We start from the raw sequence: 22,195 nt of genomic DNA, 5'->3' as shown, positions 1-22,195 counted from the left end.
CAATAAAATCAAGTTCAGACTTATCCATGGGAGAACTTATCCGCAAGTATATACGGTAATCTATTAGCTAACCAAACACAATAGAAAGGTCGTCTACTTCTTTCTCTTTTCCCACTTCTATGTGAGGTGGACGTGCTTCATCAACATTCTTCATCAGCAGCATGTCCCTGCACCTCCTTGACAGTCAGGCCCTTTTTCTTCGTAACTGCTTATATTTTATCCATTCACCTCCACTTTGGTCTCCCGCACTTTCTCTTCCCTTTTACTTCCATTCCAATCAATGTTTTGCCCACATATTCAATGTCTTTCCTCATCAAATGTCCATACCACTTCAACCTATTTTCCTGTACTGTTCTTAGATAGCTCTCCCCAATTAAAAGTAGATTAATAGGAGACCTGACTGAAGTGTTTAAAATTATGAAGGGAATTAGTCCTGTGGATTGAGACTGTGACTTCATCAAGAACATGGGGACACAGTTGGAAATTTTTTAAGGGTAAATTTTGCACAAACACTACAAAGTTTTTGTTTTATACAGTGACCCAAAGATGCATGGAATAAGCTACCAAGTTGTGTGGTAGATAGTAAGACTTTAGGGACTTGATGGTATTTTGGAAGAATGAGGTGGATAGGACTGGCAAGTTTTGTTGGGCTGAATGGCCTGTTCTTGTCTAGATTGTTCTAATGTCTCAGCTCCATATATCATTGTTGATCTTACTACTGTCTTAAAAACCTGACCTTTAACATTCACCTTAATTCTTCTATCACACAATACTCTTTAAACCTTCTTCCACTTGTTCATCCACACAGCACTCTATGGGTTATCTCTGTATCTTGTTTTCCAACTAAAGCTACCATTGATCCCAGATAGTGAAATTTATCCACTCTTTACAGTAGCTCTCCTTGCAGGGTAACTTCTGAATCCTGATCATCACTAAACCTCATATTGTATATCCTGTCTTTTTCTTCTTCCTATTTATCTTCAACCCTCTATCTTCCAAAGCCTTTCTCAGTTCTTCCAACTCCCTTCTCTACTATCCTACAAGTCAACACATCCATAATCAGATCAAAAAGGTAACTATTTCAAGAAGATTGCTGATGCAGACCATCTATAACTGGGACCATGTCTGTTACCCCAACACTGCTTTTAACCAGAGTCCTCATTCTTTCATACATACCCTGGACAAATCCTCACATACTTTTCTGGTCCTCCTTTCTCTCTTATACACCTCCAAACCTCTCGACGTGACACTCTATTATAAGCCTACTCCAAATCAATAAGTCTAAATGTTGTGTATATTTTTACATTCTAACATGATCTCTGCTTCAGTGGACTTTCTTAAAGCTGTCTACTAATCCTGCCTGTGCAAATTGTATGGCCAGAAAGTTGATGTTATATGACAAAATTTCAGAATCACAGTCAGCATTCTGGTTAAGAGTCGAGTTTCTTGATCAGTATACCACACTGCCTACACATTTCCCATTAAAACCAAGTCTCACAGAGTGATGCCATTAAAATCGCTCCACAACATCTTCATGTAAATCAATTAGTAACAAATCCACCTTCTGTTACTTAACCTGTGGTAAAAAGTCAATGAAATGGGGCCTAGCAGATCTGCAAACTTCATTATTTACAAATACAGGCAGTCCCCAGGTTACGTACGAGATAGGGACTGTAGGTTTGTACTTAAGTTGAACTTGTATGTAAGTCGGAACAGGTACCTAAATTTAATAAATGCTATTGTTGACCGACTGTAACCAAGTGCTCTGCCCATGAATGAGTTTCACCTCTCTTTGACCTTTTTATTATTTCTACTTTATTTTCCATGGTGATGGTTTTTCTCTTCTTTACTGTATCACCGGCACTTGCATCAGATTTGTGTTTCAGAGACGTTGTTGGAAGGGTGAAGACAAAAGGTTAAGATGAGCTCTTCTGCACAGCACTGTACATGCTATCACAACAGGAAGGCACCCGTCGTCAACACGTCTGATGTACTGATGAGAGACAACTTACTGCTATGTACATAACAGTACAAGCAGGCTTGCTATTGAGAATGAATGGGGGCAGAGACGGGTGGTTCATCACTCGACCACCTCACAGTCACCTCCATTACAGTATACTGCCTGCAGCGTCTGCCCACCAAAGGCGGGTAGTGAATCGCCCAACACTGCCCTCATTCAATAGGCAGCCATCTGATTCACACTACAACACTACCCCCCTGCCGTCCCTTTCACCTTCAATGGCCTCCGTTCAGCCACAACCAGGTAACCGCTTGCAGCATCACCAGCTGCCCACCGAGAACGAACGGGGCAGCTGTGTGTGGTGGGCAGGGAGTGAAACCGCTTGCTGCCGAGAGCCGCCCGAGGGACACGAACCACACTGCGCAAGCAGCGAAATCGCCCTCCTCCAGCCTCCATCCACCCACCGCTTGCAGCGTTACCAGCCGCCCACCAAGAAAGAATGGCGCAGCCGTGTGGGCAGTGAAACCACTTGCCGCCAGGAGCCGCCCGAGGGACACTACACTGCGCGGGCAGCAAAATCGCCCCCCTTCAGCCACCGCTTGCAGTGTCCCCAGGCTGAATATGACGGAGCGGCAGTTACAGAGGTGCATGTGTCGCAGCTGCTGCCCGTTTATAAGCCGTAGGTCGGATGTCCGTAACCTGGGGACTACCTGTACATTAAGTTCATATTGAAGGTCATTGAAATAAACATTTGTGTAATGGCAAACCTGAAAAAGAAGAAGAGGAGCTTCAAAAATATACAAAAAAAAAGCAGTCAAATCTGTTAAAACAAGACTTACTTATGCAGTTTCTCGATTGAATCGGATGCCTTGGTTCTTTCCTTCTGGTAGGTTTCCTCCAATTCGCCAAGTTGCTTTTTAACTGTTTCCATAGCACACATGGCATTTGCAGTTTTTGTCTTTTCAGCTTGCAACTCAGCTTCAAGTTCATGGAACTTCAACTAGAAAACAAGTCAATAAATAAATAATACAATGTACTTTAGCCTAAAAACCAGTATAAAATACTCTTAAATTGGAAAGGTCTTTTTAGGGGGACTCGCATGTCCATCTATGCAACAGTACCTAACCAGTACTTGGATGGGAGAACATCTACAAAAAGTTTGGGTTGCTGCTGGAAGAGGTGTTGAGAGGCCAATAGGGGGCGCTTGCCATGTGCTCTGTTATGTGGGCCCCAGTGTAGTGATGGGGACACTGCGCTGTAAACATGGCCCTGTCCTTCAGATGAAATGTAAAATGGAGGTCCTGACTTTCTGTGGTCGTAGAAAGATCCCTGGGCTTCCTTTGTAAAGAGTAAGGTGTATTCTGATGTCCTGGCTAAATTGGCCAACATGGCCTGGTCATTCTGGTCCCCTAATCATCCCCTGCCTCTGTCTCTCTCTCGCTCTCTCTCTCTCAACCCTGCACCACCTAACAGCTAATGTGCGGCACTGGCACAAAAATGGCTGCCGTTACATCATCCAGATGGATGCTACACATTAGTGGTGACTAGAGTGGCTCCCCATGCACTATGCAAAGCTTTTTGAGTAGTGAGAAAAAAACGCTATATAAATGTAAAGAATACAAACAAAAAAAAATGTCTTATATTCTATCTTGTAAAGATTCTGATAAAAGAATATCAGTGTTGAGCGTCTGAAATACAGTGCTGTGCAAAAGGTTTAGACAGGTGTGCAAAAAATGCTACAATCTAAGAATGCTTACGCAAATAGAAGTGTTAATAGTTTAATCATATTAATTAACAACGCAAGGTGAATGAACAGAAAAGAAATCAATTATTTGGTGTGACCACCGTTTGCCTTCAAATCAGCATCAGTTCTTCAAAGTACAATTCCACACAGTTTTTAAAGGTACTTGGCAGGTGGGCTGTTCCAAACATCTTGGAGAACTAAGCACAGATCTTCTGTGGATGTAGGCTGCCTCAAATCCTTCCGTCTCTTCATGTAATCCCAGACACACTCGATGATGCTGAGACCAGGGCTCTGTACAGTCCATACCATCACTTCTAGGACTCCTTGTTCTTCTTTATGCTGAAGATAGTTAAGAATGACATTGGCTGTACAGTCGAGGCCAAAGGTTTTGAGAAGGACACAAATGTGAGTTTTCTTGCTAAGTTTGCTATCTCAGCTTTTATGATGGCAATTTGCATCTACTCCGGAATGTTATGAAGAGTGATCTGGTGAATTGCAATTAAGTGCAAAGTCCCTCTTTGCCATGAAAATGAACTTCATCCCTAAAAAAACAACTCGCCCAAGAAAGTCCAGCAAGCACCAGGAGCGTCTCTTAAAGTTGATTCAGCTGCAGGATCGGGGCACCACCAGTACAGAGCTTGCTTGGGAATGGCAGCAGGCAGGTGGGAGTGCATCGGCATGCACAGTGAGGGAGGCGAAGTCTTTTGGAGGATGGCCTGGTATCAAGAAGGGCAGCAAAGAAGCCAAGAAAAACATCAGAGACAGACTGATATTCTGCAAAAGGTACAGGGATTGGACTGCTTAGGGAAAGTCATTTTCTCTAATGAATCCTCTTTCCAACTGTTTGGGGCATCCAGAAAAATGAAAAGGTGAGCGGCGCTACCTTCAGTCCTGTGTCATGCCAACAGTAAAGCATCCGAAGACCATTCGTGTGTGGGTTGTTTCTCACCCAAGAGAGTGCAGGGCTCACTCACAATTGTACCTAAGAACACAGCCATGATTAAAGAATGAGACCAAAACACCCTCCGAGAGCAACTCCTTCCAACCATCCAAGAACAGTCTGGTGACGAACACGATGGAGCACTGGGCCATAAGGCAAAACTGATAACTAGATAACTAAGAGGCACTGGGAACAAAACATCGACATTTTGGGTCCATGGCCCGGAAACTCCCCAGACCTTAATCCCACTTGTGGTCAATCCTGAAGAGGCGGGTGGAGAAACAAAAACCCACCAATTCTGACAAACTCCAAGCATTGATTATGCAAGAATAGGCGGTTGCCATCAGTCAGGATTTGGCCCAGAAGTTGATTGACAGACTGCCAGGGTGAACTGCAGAGGTCTTGAAAAAGAAAGAAGGGCCAACACTGCGAATATTGACTCTTTGCATAAACTTCATGTCATGGTCAATAAAAGCCTTTGAAACTTACGAACTGCTTGTAATTCTACTTCAGTATACCATAGAAACATCTGACAAAAAAATCTAAAAACATTGAAGCAGCAAACTTTGTGAAAACCACTATTTGTGTCATTCTCAAAACTTTTGGGGTCGTTGTGCTGCTGCAGAATACATTTGGGGCAAATCAGACACCTCCCTGATGGTACCGAATGATGGACAAGTATCTGCTTGTATATCTCAGCATTAAGGACACCGTTAATCCTGACCAAATCCCGTAACTTTATTTTGCACAAATGCAGACCCAAACTTGCAAGGATGCTTCATTACTGTACCACCGCTCCCTAGCCCTTCGCCGAAAAAACAGCCTTCTGTTACAGCCAAATATTTTTATTTTTGACTCATAAGTCCAGAGCATCTGCTGCCATTTTTCTGCACCCCAGTTCTTATGTTTTCGTGCATAGTTGAGTCGCTTGGCCTTATCTCCATGTCGGAGATATGGCTTTTTTGGCCACAATTATGCCATGAAGACCTCATCTAGCCAGATTTCTTCGGACAGTACATGGATGTACCTGGCCACGGGTTTTTGACAGTTCCAAGTTGATGGCTCTGCTGCACATTTTCCGATTTCGAAGGGAAGTAAACACTCAAGTTTCCTTAGCCGACCACTGTATCTACGCTCCTCAATGTTGTCTTTTCTTTGGGCTTCTTCCAAAGAGCTTGAAGAGCACATCTTGAAACTCCAGTCTGCTGAGAAATCTTTGCCCCTGAGAGACATTGCTGATGTAGTACAACTACCTTGGGTCTTGTTGCTGTTCTCAGTCTTGTCTGTGACATGAAACCGTTTTCCACAACCTCACCTAAGTAGAAGAGTTTGGCAGCTCCTCACCCACTTTAAAGCCTCCTACACAGCGGTTTCTGTTTATGACTGCGTGTCAACCTACATATGAAAATGATGATCATTCGCATCTGTTTGGCATAATTGATCAATCATACACACCAGCCTATAATCCAACAAAATCCCCGACGCTGTGCAAGTGTACCTATAAGAATTGATGCTGGTTTGAAGGCAAAGGGTAATCACACCAAATATTGACTGTATTTAGATTTCTCTTCTGTTACCTCACTTTGCATTTTGTAAATTGATAAAAATAAAAAATGAGAATGTATATTTGTGAAAACATTCTTACTTAACAGCATTTTTTCCTCACCTGCCTAAAACTTTTGCACAGTATTGTATGGTTTTGAATGGTTTCCTCCGGGTGCTCCGGTTTCCTCCCACAGTCCAAAGACGCGCAGGTTAGGTGCACTGGCGATCCCAAATTGTCCCTGGTGTGTGCTTGGTGTGTGGGTGTGTGTATGTATGTGTGTCCTGTGGTGGGCTGGTGCCCTGCCCAGGATATTTTTCCCGCCTTGAGCCCTATGCTGCCTGGGATTGGCTCCAGCGGACCCCCCGTGACCCTGTAGTTAGGATATAGCGGGTTGGGTAATGACTGACTGACTGATTGTCATGAAAGCATTTCAGACTGTTTTCTTGAACATTTTGTAATATTGCCATTAGTGTTTTTGTGACATTGTCACGTAAAACTTTTGTTGAAGAATAATAATCTGCATGGTTTTAAGGATCAGAGGGACATTAATTCATGACCAAATTATGCAATCTGATCTTGAAAACAACTTAGTTATAGACACATAGTATAGTGTTGTCAAAACAATTACCTGAATGATTTCAGAGCCAAATTTAGATTTTAAATGGGCTTCTCTTTCAGATTCAATGCTCTCCTCCAAACTTTTCACTCTTTTCATAGCATTCTACAGAAATAAATAAATACATGCAGTTCCTTTTGGTTATTGCATTAAACTCATCTTATGCACAGATATGTATAACAGAAAGAACAATTCATTTACTAAGTTGCATTTGGTCCATTCTGGCCCACTAATCATCCCCTCTGTCTCTCTCACCACTTCATCACCTAATAGCTAATTTGTTGTGAGTGTACTGGCACAATAAGGGCTGCCGGCACATCATCCAGGTGGGAGCTAAACATTTGTGGTGGTTTCCCTTTGTCTAGGTAAAGTGCTTTGAGTAGTAAAAACAACAACAACAACATTTACTTGGCACAAATGTCATAGCTCACAAGTGCTTTACAAGACAAAGAAAGAAAAGTACACTTAAAAAAATAAATATATAAAAAGAAGATTAAGGAACACTAAATTAACAATCAAGTAAGGTCCGATGGCCTCGAGGACAGAAAAACAAAAAAAAAACAAAAAATAAAACAAACTCCAGAGGCCTGAAGAACCAAAAAAAAAAAAAATCTGCAGGGGTTCCAAGGCCACAAAACCACCCAGTGCCCACTGGGGAAAAAAGCACTATATCAATATACAGTGATCCCTCGCTATATCACGCTTCGACTTTCGCGGCTTCACTCTATCATGATTTTTTCTCATATACGCTTACGTCACTACGCATGCGCTTTCTGAGAACTTTTATCTAAGCCCCACGATGGCTCCTAAACGTGCTGCTTTTTCTAAGCCTTCTGACAATAAAACTAAGCGCTGGAGGAAGATGATTACTATCAGGGAGAAGGTGAAACTCTTGGATATGATCAAAGATGGCAATACCCTACAAAAGCCTCCTTACGCAAATGAAGACAGCGCCAGCAACTTTCTATCAAGATGTTCTTCAGCCGCGCACCCAGACACCCATTGCCTACTCCTAGTACTTCTTCGGGGAAAAAGACAACGACGCACCTGCTGAAGATACTGCACCACCTGAAGACTCTCCTACTGAGATCGTGCCTTCACAGGTTAGTGGTTGTGTGTAATTAAATGTACAGTACAATAATCTACTATATAAAAGCGGTCGGGATTGTCCTTCTGTCACGTAAGTGCAAAGCGTAGCGGTGTTCCGCTTATCACAGACTTACTACTTGAGGCTTGAGGTACGAAGCGACGCGATGTGAGCAGAGTTCTGGGGCTCCCATCATTCCCTTGCTTTTGTGCGCGATAGACAAATAGACAAAATCATGTCTCTGGAAATAATTCATGTTGATGGAGTACAAATGCCTCCCCGTGTAGTAAATATCAGGGGAGATGGCGCTTGCTTATTCTCATCTATAGCTTATTTAGTGCATGAAACTCCGTCTTTAGCGGTACAGATTCGGGCTGACATTGTACGACTTTGGACAGGCACTCGAGGGGATAAAAAAAACGTAGGTTTTCGGGAGATGTTATGAATGGGCACTTTGATGTTCTCATTCCCTACACTTACATGTCTGATGTACACATGAAACACACACAAATTGAGGATAAAAGTCGGTCGCCTTAAATGGCGGGTGAGCCTAGTAATAATATGATATCTGTAACGTCTAATATGTTTTATATTCTCTTATTTTGTCTAATATATTGGGTAATACGAGTGCAATGGTGACTAAAGGGTGTTATTTCATGTCTAGAGGGCTCTAATAATGTTAAAAACGTATTTAGAAGGTCCTAAACAGATTTTCTATACTCTAACTGCGAAAATATTCAATTTATGAATAAAGAATCCTACTTCGCGAAAATTCATATATCACGGTAGAGTCTGGAACGGATTAACCGTGATAAATAAGGGTTCACTGTAATTCACTACTATTATTATTGTTAATGCAAATAACACACAGTCACAACAGTTCTGCAGTAAATCCCGAGGCCGTGAGTTATTAGCCCTTCAAGGATTTTTCTGTGGATGCGCACATGCCCAGTATAGGTGAACAGCTACGTCATATGCGTTTTCAGTCATTTTAGTGTGGATGGACATACTTTCCTAAACTAGTGTGAGCAAATATTGTTTTGTTTAAAAGTAACACCATTTCTAAATGAAAACACAGATGCGTGGACGTAGCCGGAGAAGTTAACAGTGTGTGATGGACAGCCGGAGGTTCAGTCCAGCCGGGACGTCCCAGAATGGGAAGAAGAGAGAAGAGCAGCCTTTTCGGGATGCTGCCTCCCCCGGGACACTAGGCAGAAGCCCCCCTGGACGACAATGGTTCCCCAGATTCCCCCAGGGCATCCTGGGACATGGAGTCTGTTTCTTCAGCCCTGTTGGGTGCCGTGTGTGCCGCCAGGGGGAGCTCACAAAGAACCCATGGACTCCTACTGTTACTATGACCCGGAAGTACTTCGGAGGCATGGGGACGGAAGCCCACAGTACTTCTGGGCTATTTGAGAACTGAGGATGATGTGTCGTTTGACCCGGAAGAAGAGAAGGAACACTTCCAGATCATGGGCTATTTAAAGGACTGGTGAAGTGTGAAGGAGCTGCTGGGTGGAGAGGAGGATTGTGTTATTGTGATTATTGATTATTAAATTGTGAAGTGTGTGGTGCTTTGTGCACTTTATTTAAGAAAAATATTACAATTATTCTTGGTGCTTTTAATCGTGTGTCCTGGACATCTGTCTTGTGGGTTCCACGAAGCAACAGTGCCTCTAGCAACCACAAGTGTGAAACTACCTACTGGATTAGGACTGAATGCATCTAAAATGGAATCCACTCAAAATGTATGAATAAATTAGTATTAGAGATTAAATTATAAATCCATAATAAAACAAATTACTTTAACAAGCTGCAAACAAGAGGCAACTGACAAAGTCTGTTCTAAGGTAGAAATTCCAAATTTCTCCCCCATCCACCTACTTTTTCTAAAAAAAAATATACATATATATATTGTTTGTACATGGAGGCCTCCTCAGCTGAGTAGCAGATCACAGCATAAAAGATCAACTGATGGCAGCAAGGAGTTTTGACCTCTGGGATAAAGTTATCAAAAAGGCACAGATAAAGAAAGGGAAATAAAAAGATTTCAAAAGCATTTACTTTTACTTGGCATACAGTCCAGGCTAGGATTAAGAAATGAAAGGCACACGGTACACCATCAAAGCCTTTTCAAGACTTGGTGCTTCTACCAAAAGGATGACAGATCAAGGGGAGACTGACCAGAGAGCTTATTAAATATTCAATGGCTTCTTTGAAGGACCTTCACACCTTTATGTCAAGGGCAGGTCAAAATGTGTACATCTCAGAGCAGTATGCCATCTTCTGCAGTACAGGAGTGAAGAAGAAAGCTACTAAATTTGCGAGCACATAGACTCATTTAAGATATGCACTAAAACATTGTGGAGATTTTGAATTCATGTGGAAAGAGATTTATATTTGGTAAAAACTAAACACACTATTTTATTATAGGCTGCCATCTACACTTCAGAACAGGCCTTCCACCTGAAGCTAAGCATGTTTGGGCCAGGCCAGCACTTAATGGGAGATCATATAGGAAACGTTAGGGTTGCTGCCGGAAGACGTCTTGATGAGGCCAGCAAGGGGAGCTTACCCCGTGGTCTGTGTGTGGATCCCAACGACCCAGTGCAGTGACGGGAATGCTGTGATGTAAATATGGCGCCATCCTTCAAATGAGACATAAATTTAAGAGCTTAACTCTCTGTGGTCATTAAAGATCTTTGAGCATCTTTTGAAAACAGTAGGGTTTATCCTGAAGTCCTGGCTAAATTGGCTATTAAGGCCTCATCCATGCTGGTCCCTTAACAATCTCCGGTCTCTAATTGTCTCTCCCTCTCACCCCTTCACTACCTAATAGCTAGTGTGTGATAAAATGCACTGATGCAGTATTGGCTGCCATTGCATCATCCAGGTGGGTGCTACACATTGGTGGTGGCTGAAGTGGTTCCCCTTTATCTATGTAAAGCACTTTGAATAGCGACAAAAGAGGTATATAAATGTACAGTGTTATGAAAAAGTGTGGGCACTTCTGCTAAAAATCACTGTTATTAATTTATAATTTTCTAAGCTTTAGAGGCAGCAACTTCATTTTAACATATTAAATACCTTATGGAAATGGCAACGTTTCAGTACAGGCAGTCCCTGGGTTATGTACGAAATAGGGACTGTAGGTTTGTTATTAAGTTAAATTTGTCGGAACAGGTACATTATTTTAATAAATGTTATTGTTGACCGACTGTAGCCAAGTGCTCTGCCCATGAATGATGGGAGTTTCACCTCTCTTTGACCTTTTTATTATTTCTACTTTATTTTCCATGGTGATGGTTGTTCTCTTCTTTACTGTATCACCAGCATTTGTGTTTCAGAGACATTGTTGAAGGGTGAAGACAAAAGGTTAAGATTAGCTCTTCTGCACAGCACTGGACATGCTATCACAGCAGGAAGGCACCCGTCATCAACACGTCTGATGTACTGACGAGAGACAACTTCCTGCTATGCACGTAACGATACAAGCAGGCTTGTTATTGAGAATGAATGGGGGCGGCGAGGGATGGTTCACCACCCACCCACCACACAGTCACCTCCACTACAGTATGCTGCCTGCAGCATCTGTCCACCAAGAACGAACACGGTGCGGCCAAAGGCAGGCAGTGAATCGCCCACCACCACTCCCATTCAACAGGCAGCCACCACTTTGTAGTTTAAGGTCTAATGAGCTAATCAAAGCAATATTGTGCTGAAAACTGTCAGCATTAAATGACTACAGGTCTTCAAATGAATACAGGGTGGTCCAGATCTAATTATGCAGATCTAGATCGCCTGGATAACTTTGATTTATGCGGTGACGATTCCAGTTCGGCGCGAAGACAATTCTTCATGTCATCAATTTGCACACTTCTCAATAGTGAATTTCTATTATATAAATATGTGAATTTCCCCTTGGGATTAATAAAGTATCTATCTATCTATCTATCTAGTCCAGGATTTTTTGGGTGATTATCTATGTAATAAACTTAATAAGTTATAACGTAATGAAAATTGCATAATTAGATTTAAACCACCCTATACAATTAAAAGGGCGCCAAAACTTTTGCAAATTATATATATATATATATATATATATATATATATATATATATATATATATATATATATATATATATATATATATATATATATATATATATATATACACACATACATTTTATTTGATACAACTCAGTAATGCCACACTGAGAATTTTGGTCTGATAAAACACCCCCTTGTCTACAATTCTCTAGTAAAAAAATGGCATATTGCTTTGATCTTCTCTCATGAAGAAGAAAGCAAAATGATCATGCAACCTCAGAGGGGTGCCCAAATGTTTACATAGCACTGTATTTAATTAACTATTAATTACTATTAAGCCACTTCATTTTTGCTGTGTGTTTAGCATGATCATGGGAATGGAGAAAAGTCCACTTCTTTCTCTTGCAAGGGACAGCAGGTGTTATTATGCTTCACCCGATCCCCTGAAGCACCTCAGTCAAATGTTAGCAACGTCCTTCATTGGCTCAGTCACAGTCCTTTTTTAAACCCAAATAAAAATTTCACCAACTTTAAGTCTTTAAGTAAACAGTTGCTTTATGAAGAGAGTGTAAAAACAAGGCTTATCAGGCTAAATTATGTCAGCATGAGCCAATGTGAACAGCATTTAGGCCTAAGGTGATTTCACACCGTACTAGCTGTATGGCTTGTACGCTAACAACTTTAAACTGGGCGATTTTTCCTACAAAGGAAGATATAAAAACCCTGGTCCCAATGGCCTGCACTGACTTTAGTTTCTGTGGTATATATTTTAAGAGCTGTGAACTGATGAAGAGTATAATTCTTGAATGAAAGATTTATATTAAAGTGAGAGCCAACAGAAATAAAAGTGGTACCTCCAGTTCCAGCTTTAATCGTCCCTCTCGCTCAGTACTGTATTCCAGCTCAGTTGCTTGTATCTTAAGGGTTTCAGAGTCTTTCTTCCTCCCTGTTTCTTGCTGCAGTAGCTTTTTTTGCAGTTCCATTAGTGTGTTTTCTTGTACCTGTTAAAATATTTCAGACTCCGCTTATAAAAACCACATCCACGAAGCAAACACTGAAAAGCTTCTTTTATTTTAGGTCTTTTGGACAAATACCTGACTATAACTATTATGAAACTTCTGTATCAGTAAAATTAGTCTCATTACAAATAACCAAAGCTGCTTTATGTCAAATTGTTTTGGTCAATTGCTAAAAACCTGCACTTCACCAAACTGTCCAGCAGAGGGCAGTCTTGGAATTGTATATGGCAGGAATACACAGTACAGTAAAACAAATTCTCTGTCAAAAGGTTAATTCAAAGTGGAGATGTCACCAAACCAGAATTTTTGCATCCAATACATATACCATTGAAATTTCATGATACTCGATATCTAGTCGATACCACGAAAAAACAGAAATCCTTCTGACAGCCTTTTTAATTAAAAGTACCTTCATTATTCAAATAGATAATATTGTGCCTTTTTCTGTAACAAAATATAAAAAAATATATAAATACTAATAGTAATAGCAAATTTCAAATATGGTTTTATCAATCAAGTACTTTACCAACTATCATTTAAGCAAAGTATTAACAGCATACAGTTGATGTCCATCGATTACATACACTTAGGGTGAATTCTTTAAAACTCACTTTCTAGCCCCTCCACACATTTTATACTAATAAATTAAAACTTTGGCATATCATTTAAGACGGGGTCCCCAAACTCCAGTCCTGGTGGTCCCCTGTGGCTGCAGATTTTCATTCTAACCCTTTTCTTAATTAGGGACCTATTTTTGCTCCTAATTAACTTCTTTGAATTCATTTTATTTGACTTGTGCTTGAAGACTCGAACCTCTTAATTGTTTCTTTTTCCTTAATTAGCATTCAAACAATAATGAGATACAAAATGAACCAAAACATGACCAACATTGTCAATCCTACAATATCTGAAAATAAAGAAAGGTAAAGGTGACAGGAATATTGATCTGCTCAGGTCCCCAAGTCACTTGACCAGAGCTCTTAGAAAAGAGAAAAATCCACAATGTCTGAAATGTCTGCTATTGCACAATGAGAGCAGCAACAAGCCATGGAATTAAAGAACGTGTTTAATGAACAACAAGAATCAGAGCCTAATTAAATAAGCAACAGGTTGGAGTGAAATTGGTTGGAGTCTGAGGCCCCAACTGAGCTGGTCTTCTGTTGGCTCCCTCACTTCACACTTCATTTCTATTTGGGTGCCACTTAAGGAAAGAAATGAAGCAATTCAGAGGAACGATGGAGAAATTCAGGGGAACAAATCTTAAAACAAGTCAAATAAAATGAATTCAAAAGAATTAGCAGCAAAAACAGATCACTAATTAAGAAATGGGTTAGAATAAAAACATGTAGGCACTGCGGCCCTCCAGGACAGGAGTTGGAGGACCCCTGATATAAGACATCTAACTTTAGGGCAAAAGAAGTTTTTTCCAACATAAACATCAACATACAATGCAGGACTTGAACTTAATTTGTGACTGACATGGGAATTCCTCCAGTGTAATGGCAAATGTTAAACGCTTACAATGTGTACAGAGAACAACCCCCTACAAAAATATTCACATTTTGCTGCTTTGTAGATTGATGTTTTGAGATGAATTCACACACAAAAAAGTATTCCTCCAGCTGTTTTACCTCAATGCAACTCATAACAGACAAGTGAAAGATATGATAGTAAAAGCTCAAAAAAAAAAAAGCTCAAAAAAAATAAACAATTACTGAGATGGTTAAAGGATCAGCCCCTCGGGTGTAATTCATCACCCTCTCCACTGCACAACAAATGAATTGATTTCCACCTGTGATCGACCGTAATCGCTCTGATTCTATGTTGAATGGGGGCGATTCTTTTTCGATACACAACTGTATATGTCGGCACAGGGGTTTATAAAGGATGAGATCATGATGAAGTACCCAATTTATTTTACTATGTGCATATTCCAATTTTATTCTCTGACATTCTCTCTCCTGCAACTAGAAATACTGCTTAAAATAATATCAACAATGGACAACACGGTGGCGCAGTGGATCGTCCCTGCGTGGAGTTTGCATGTTCTCCTCATATCTGCGTGGGTTTCCTCCGGGTGCTCAGGTTTCCTCCCACAGTCCAAAGACATGCAGATGAGGTGCATTGGCGATTCTAAATTGTCCCTAGTGTGTGCTTGGTGTGTGTGTGTGAGTGCCCTGCGGTTGGCTGGAGCCCTGCCTTGGGGTTTATTTTGTGCCCTGTGTTGGCTGGGATTGGCTCCAGCAGATCCCCATGACCCTGTAGTTAGGATATAGCATGATGGATGGATGGATGGATACTATCAAAAATAAAAAGTCAAACATTATTATATGAGGGTAAATCAAAAAGTATAGGCACTTTGAAAATTACACTGTAACCGCAATAGATAGAAGCTGATGCAATACAGCACATTTGGGATGGCTTATGGGTAATATGAACAAGCACAGCACAGTTGCTCTGCCGTTAGTCTAGTCTTGTGTTTTGCACCTCATAAATACCACCCATGAAACGTTCAGCTCAGGAAATTTTGTTTCTAGTTTAAAATCATACATTTTCTACCCTAGGGCACCATGGTGGTAGCACTGATGCCTTACAGTAAGGCAGGAGTCTCCAACCTTTTTTCCCCTGAGAGCTACTTTTACAAAATGAAAATGGCCAACAGCTGCTCATTCTCATAGCGTATTTCAACCCAAACAAACTGTATAAGCTTGTTTTGCCTGAACATTTACAAAATGTTGGTGTCCACAACTCACATTTTGCATTAAAACATCACAAAAAATATTGAGTTCACCTGCAAGTGCATTTTGTACATCTGTATGCATTTTCTAGTGCATCTCACTCTATTGAATTAAAACATGAATGCTGTCAAAACAAAACAATACAATTCCAAATCCACAGATCTGACTTATTCATTTGTCATTTTGTCACATGTCACTGTGTCACTTTATTCACAGGTCCAGTCACATGTGTGATGTGTTTTTGAGTTAGCCAGATGACTGGCACTGAGGTGTAAGGTGGAATGGAGCCTCTAAGGTTCACTCTTACGTAGTCATTTAAATGTTCGTCTGTCAGTCTTGTTCTGAACTTTGATTTCATGACATTCCTGTCAGACTCACAGAGGTATGGAGACCCAAACAAAGCAGACATTTTCAGAGCTGCTTGGTGAAGATTCTTAGACATATCAGGCTCTGCTAAGCTCCAGAAATGCCGAGAATGCTGTTGAGACTTTAACTGCACATTACTTTGAAGGTTTACTAATATATAATATAGAAAATCCAATGTCTGTCTGCATGTCTGTCCACTTTTCACGAGAGAACTACTTAACGGATTTAGATCGGGTTTTTTTTTTTTCTATAATTTGCCTGAACATTCCAGTTGATTATGTGACTTCTCTCATTCGCTATGTATCTTCTACTTGCCGTACTGATTTATTTGTGCAAATCCGAGAAAAAGGCAGCGGGATGGGGGAGGGGCCTTCCTCATTCACTCGCCAGCTTCGGGGCGCGTACCTTAACTCCACTTAGCTAGCGAACGAAAGAACAACTAAATTCAACTTTGTCTGATATTTAAAATAAAGTGTTACTTAGGTCTTGATGACTTTGCGTCTGGAGATCCTCTTAAGTGTCTGACACATTGAAAAGATAGATTGCAATTCAGATTGTGGATCGTGATATGGAAAAAAAGAAAGAAAGAAAGAAACATTGTGGGGTCTCCTCAGTCTGTCAGTGGAGCAGGATGGTGACAGCAGTCTGTCGCTGAAGCTGCTCCTCTGTCTGGAGATGATCCTGTTCAGTGGATGCAGTGGATTCTCCATGACTGACAGGAGTCTGCTCAGCGCCCGTTGCTCTGCCACGGATGTCAAACTGTCCAGCTCAGTGCCTACAATAGAGCCTGCCTTCCTCACCAGTTTGTCCAGGCGTGAGGTGTCCTTCTTCTTTATGCTGCCTCTCCAGCACACCACCGCGTAGAAGAGGGCGCTCGCCACAACCGTCTGGTAGAACATCTACAGCTTCCTTAGGACTTCTAAGGAAGTATATTCGGCTCTGTCCTTTCTTACACAGAGCATCAGTATTGGCAGTCCAGTCCAGTTTATCATCCAGCTGCACTCCCAGGTATTTATTGGTCTGCATCCTCTGCACAGTCACCTCTGATGATCACGGGGTCCATGAGGGGCCTGGTCCTCCTAAAATCCACCACCAGCTCCTTGGTTTTGCTGGTGTTCAGGTGTAGGTAGTTTGAGTCGCACCATTTAACAAAGTCCTTGATTAGGTTCCTATACTCCTCCTCCTGCCCACTCCTGATGCAGCCCACGATAGCAGTGACGTCAGCATACTTTTGCACGTGGCAGGACTCCGATGTATATAGGCTGAACAGGACCTGAGAAAGCACAGTCCCCTGCGGCGCTCCTGTGCTGCTGTAAGATTGCCCACCACTAATTTGACTAATCAAGTTCTCAAATTAATGCAAGATTCATTAATCCTTTGGTGAGCTACTTGGAAAGGGGTTGTGAGCTACCGGTAGCTCGCAAGCAATGTGTTGGAGATCCCTGCAGTAAGGAGACCAAGGTTTGCATCCCAGGTCCTACCTGCATGGCCTTTGCATGTTCTTCCCCATTGTCTGCGTGGGTTTCCTTCCACAGTCCAAAGCCATACAGGTTAGGTGGACTGGCAACACTAAATTGGCTCTACTGTGTGTTTGAGATGTGTGTGTGTCTGTCTGTCTGTCTGTCTTTGCCTAGGCTTTGTTCTTGCTTTGGGCCCTATCCTAGCTGGGATAAGCTCCAGCAGCCCACGAAGACCCTTTTCAGAACTAAGTGGGTTAAAAAGAAACGCACACCCAGTTAAATGACACTGCTGTATACCAAGGATCTTTTTGATACCCAAATTTAAAATAATTTTTTCAAAAGCATGTGCATTAGTCTAAATTTGAAAAGTCAATGTACCTAACATTTCAAGATTGACATTTAAAAAAAATTAAAGAGTACCTGTAGAACATGCTCCAGATGAATTTTCTCACTAGTGAGAAGCTTGATTTCCTTATCATAATTTTGAAGAATTTTTTCTCTCTCCGATAGGTCACTCTCAAATACATGCTGGTCTTCATCTCGTGCTTTTTTAGTTATTTCTAAGGCCTTCTCAATATCAGACATTCGCTGCAACATTTCTGCATTTTGTGCTGGAAAACAGTACAAAAGTTTTTTTTCTTTAAATCAAACTTTTTTTGCAAACAAAAACATTATAATAAATTGCTCAATTAAGAAACATACAAATTTAGTAAAAAAAAAAAACCTGGTAACACTTTAGGCACTTGCAACATACAGCAGTGGCATAAGATGAAGAGGAAGACAGCAGAAATGTATTTATTAATTACTCATTTACTATTATGTAACAAGACCTTAACATTCAATTCTTTGGGTCTTCATAACACTTAAAGTATCAGTAAAGTGTTTGTTCATCTCTGCATTGCCAATACTAGATAGATAGATAGATAAGATACAGTGCATCACTTATTCCACATTTTGTTATGTTACAGCCTTATTCCAAAATGGATAAAATTCATTTTTTTCCTCAGAATTCTACACACAACATCCCATAATGACAACTTGCAAAAAGTTTACTTGAGATTTTTTATATAAGCAATGAACATAATATAATGAATATAATATAATAATACAAGGACCTAGCTAAGAGGCTAAGACTTTAATTGCACGCTGTTGTACGGAGAGTGTAAGGCTTAAAGAAAAGCAATTTAAGTGTTACATTTTTTAAAGTTTTCAGTATTGGAAAGAAAGCTACAGTAACTTGTATAATAGTATTTGTTACAGTGCGGCCCGCTGACGCACGTATGGCAGTCAAAGCGGCCCACCAATGGTAGCGAGTTTGACATGCCTGATGTATACAGTGTATATCAAGGATCTAATCTGGGCCAGCTGTTATTTTCAATCTACAAGCTCCTATTAAGTCTGAAAACTTATACTATTTTACTTAAAGTATATCAAAACACAAGGTAACTACCACGGCTATGCAGATGACACACAGCTTTGCTTATCTATACTCTGATGCCCTGGGATCTCTGATCCAATGTCCTATTTGTATTTCTGAATGGATGAGTAGCAATTTTCTCTGGCTAAATGAGGAAAAAAACTTAAATCTTAGTTGTTGGTAAAAACTGAAATAATGAGAGTATACCATATAATACCTGTCAAATAATACAAAGAGTACACGGCATATGTTTTGCTCTAATTGGGGCTCATCAGGTGTACACACCTTTGCTTCCCCTTATGGGGGGACATTGAGCCACAGCGGCTGGCTCACTTGCTTGACAGGGTGTATATATTCATACAGACACACATACATCCTGGTAGTGAAAAGTCAAGCAAAATGACACCTTTTATCAGCTAACTAAAAAGATTACAATATTCAAGCTTTCAGGCAAGCTTTGCCTTAAGAAGGCCCCACCCCCCCGAGTTGCCTCGAAAGCTTGCATATTGTAATCTTTTTAGTTAGCCGAAAAAAAAATGTCTTTTTGCTTGACTTTTCATTACATTCATAATGGCTAACATGGTACAACACCCTAGTACTACTTTGACATCTTGTAAATCACTTTGAGCTACGTCCTGTGTATGAAATGCGCTATAGAAATTAAAGTTGTGGTTGTTATTGGGTTCTATTAAGAACAATTTTCTCTCTGTTCTCCATCAAAACAAGATATTAATTTTTTTTATTGGCAATCAGTACAAACTACTGGTGTGTGGTAAGAAACATAAACAAAATACTATTGTCTCGTATGTGCATCAGTGGATCATCGTCCAGGCTTATCTGAGGTATGTACTACCATCCTGGGTTGGCAGGGGGCGCCGATACTAACCTTATCCTCTTCGGATCCCTCCAGAGTGCTGAGAGGACACCCAGTGAGGGCATTTGACTCCATTTCCTTCTGGTTCTCCAGCTACAAATCCAGTGGTCACCAAAAACAGGCATTACTCAATACAAGAGTGCAATGCAGGACAGAGCTCCTAACCCAGTAACTAAACCAGAAGAGATTCATAAGCTTGAGGGAATCCCTTTATTTGTTCATTTCTAGTGTCATCAAGTGCCATGCTTTGTTTACGGTTTTCAATGGATGAAACCCCAGGCATGACCAGATTGGCACTCCAACATTTCTCCTTGTGGAGTATTTCTTTAATATTGGTACTGAATCAAGGGGTAAATATAGAACCAGTTATTCCCTTGTTGTCCTCATAAATTACTTAAAAGTGTTTTTAGATCTGATTTTTCATTTTGACAAAGACCGACAGTGATGGGAGATTATAGGTACAGCAATAATAATGTTTACTAGTGTCAAAACTAAATGCAAAGCTCCTTAATAAGCGGTTTACATTAAAAATATCCTTTTTAGCAAAGTGTAAAAATACAGAGAGGATAAGGCTAGAAAAACAAAGAATTAAAGCTATCTAATAAGAACATATGGTGTTGCGTTTAAGAGTCTACTATTTAACACTCTAAATCAATCAATCAATCAACATTTATTTATATAGCACATATTCATACAAAAAAATGCAGCTCAAAGTGCTTTACAAAATGAATAGAAAAATAGAAAAAATAAACATAAGTCATCATTAATTAATATAGAATAAGTAAGGTCCGATGGCCAGGGTGGACAGAAAAAACAAAAAAAAAACTCCAAGAGCTGGAGAAAAAAAATAAAATCTGTAGGGGTTCCAGACCACGAGACCGCCCAGTCCCCTCTAAAATAAAATATGTTATTACCTCGGAGATGCTCATTCATTTTCTGCATCTGTTCCATCTTCTTCTCTGCCGCATGCTTGTCTTTTCCGGCTTCCACTTTAACCATTGTGATTTCAAACTCTAGTTTTTGTCGGATATCTTCTACTTTCTCCATTGAAAGTCTTAACTTGGCCATCTGAGTTTCATATTTTTTAACCTGATGAAACAATGAACAGAAATTCATCAACTGAAGTTTTTGAGTCATAGAACAAGCATAGATTAACACAGGCAAATTATCCAACAGCACAGAAAGAAAAGAGAGAGGTGGTAGTATGACACGAAATTTACACGTTTAGTGTAATGGGGACATGTTGCGGTACTAAACCGGTTAACCTGGACAACAAAAGGGCAAAATACAAACATCCGATTCATGTGAAAATACCTTCAAAGAGCAAATGGTGCACATTGGGAATATTCCTTCTCATGAGCTATTATAGCGGACGTTTGAGTCATATCTCAAAATGCTGAATAAACTTGGTACAAAATAACAAATACACTGATGGGGTTAACAAACAGTACAAACAATACTAACCTGCAGTTTTCTGTCTGAGCTTCCATTAATCGGGAATAAAACACAAAGTCACATGGGTCACAGTGATCACTAGAGTGACAGCGAAGTGTTGGTAGTTTGCAAGTCAGGCTGGCGTGTCATAAAAGGCACATCCAAAGGATTGCTGTTGATTGGAGTTTGTAATATGCAAGTAATCCTTCGAATTAATGTATAACGTAATGTTAATGTATTAGTAAGAATTAAACTCTTAAAAATGAGAATGCGTCATTTACTGCGTTTACATGCACACATATATAGTCGGGTTAAGGCAGAAACCAGGTTTCGAACTAATCTGCGTTTATAAAAGAAATCTTCAGGAGTTCTACTTTAGCAAACTGTGCAAAAAAAGAGTTAAAACATCATCATCAGCCACCATGAATTAGAAAATAAGCATGGCGTCTGTGATCATTTTCTTTTGTTTTAAAAGTATGTTTAGTTTGATTGATGCTTTATTTATAGGTTTCTGTTACTGGATTGCACATGGACTCATTCTTTTTGGCTTGGCTGAGCCCTGCAAAGGACTGGCATACCAATATGTGTGCTTCTTGCCTAACACCCACTGCTGCTGGAATAACAACAACACAGGTATTTTTACTTCAATATCATAGGCATTCAGTTACTTTTTAATGTAACAAGTAAATCAGACAATGTAATGCACGTTACTTTTAACATGTTACCCTACTGCTTTCAAGATTGTGTTGCCAAGTTTAGCGCTGTACGTTCAGCTCATCAATATAAATTTAGCGATTTCTGAAACACTGAGACAGATTATTTCAGTCAAGAGAAAGAATAATGCAATCAGCATAACAATTGACTCTGGAAATGTATTTTGTGGACGCATCTAACCTGGCTGCTGAAAGCGTGTGCAAAGCAAATACGTGTGCAGACTGATAGAA

General features: G+C 40.4%; 1 protein-coding gene across 1 annotated transcript in view; it reads right to left on the bottom strand.

Moving 5' to 3' along the window:
• Positions 1-22,195, bottom strand: part of LOC120532309 (coiled-coil domain-containing protein 171-like) — a 467,526-nt gene that overhangs the window by 426,102 nt on the left and 19,229 nt on the right. Inside the window, exons 4-8 of the mRNA XM_039758204.1 lie at positions 20,732-20,906; positions 17,947-18,137; positions 12,798-12,944; positions 6,819-6,911; positions 2,800-2,960 (exon numbers count right to left, since the gene is read on the bottom strand). Coding sequence (XP_039614138.1) covers positions 2,800-2,960; positions 6,819-6,911; positions 12,798-12,944; positions 17,947-18,137; positions 20,732-20,906 — 767 coding nt within the window. The remainder of the gene's footprint in view (positions 1-2,799; positions 2,961-6,818; positions 6,912-12,797; positions 12,945-17,946; positions 18,138-20,731; positions 20,907-22,195) is intronic.

The sequence above is a fragment of the Polypterus senegalus genome, chromosome 7 (genome assembly GCF_016835505.1).
Source record: "Polypterus senegalus isolate Bchr_013 chromosome 7, ASM1683550v1, whole genome shotgun sequence".
Taxonomy (NCBI): Eukaryota; Metazoa; Chordata; class Cladistia; order Polypteriformes; family Polypteridae; genus Polypterus; species Polypterus senegalus.
Note: the sequence above shows the minus strand (reverse complement) of the source record. Positions and strands in the feature narration are given on the sequence as shown.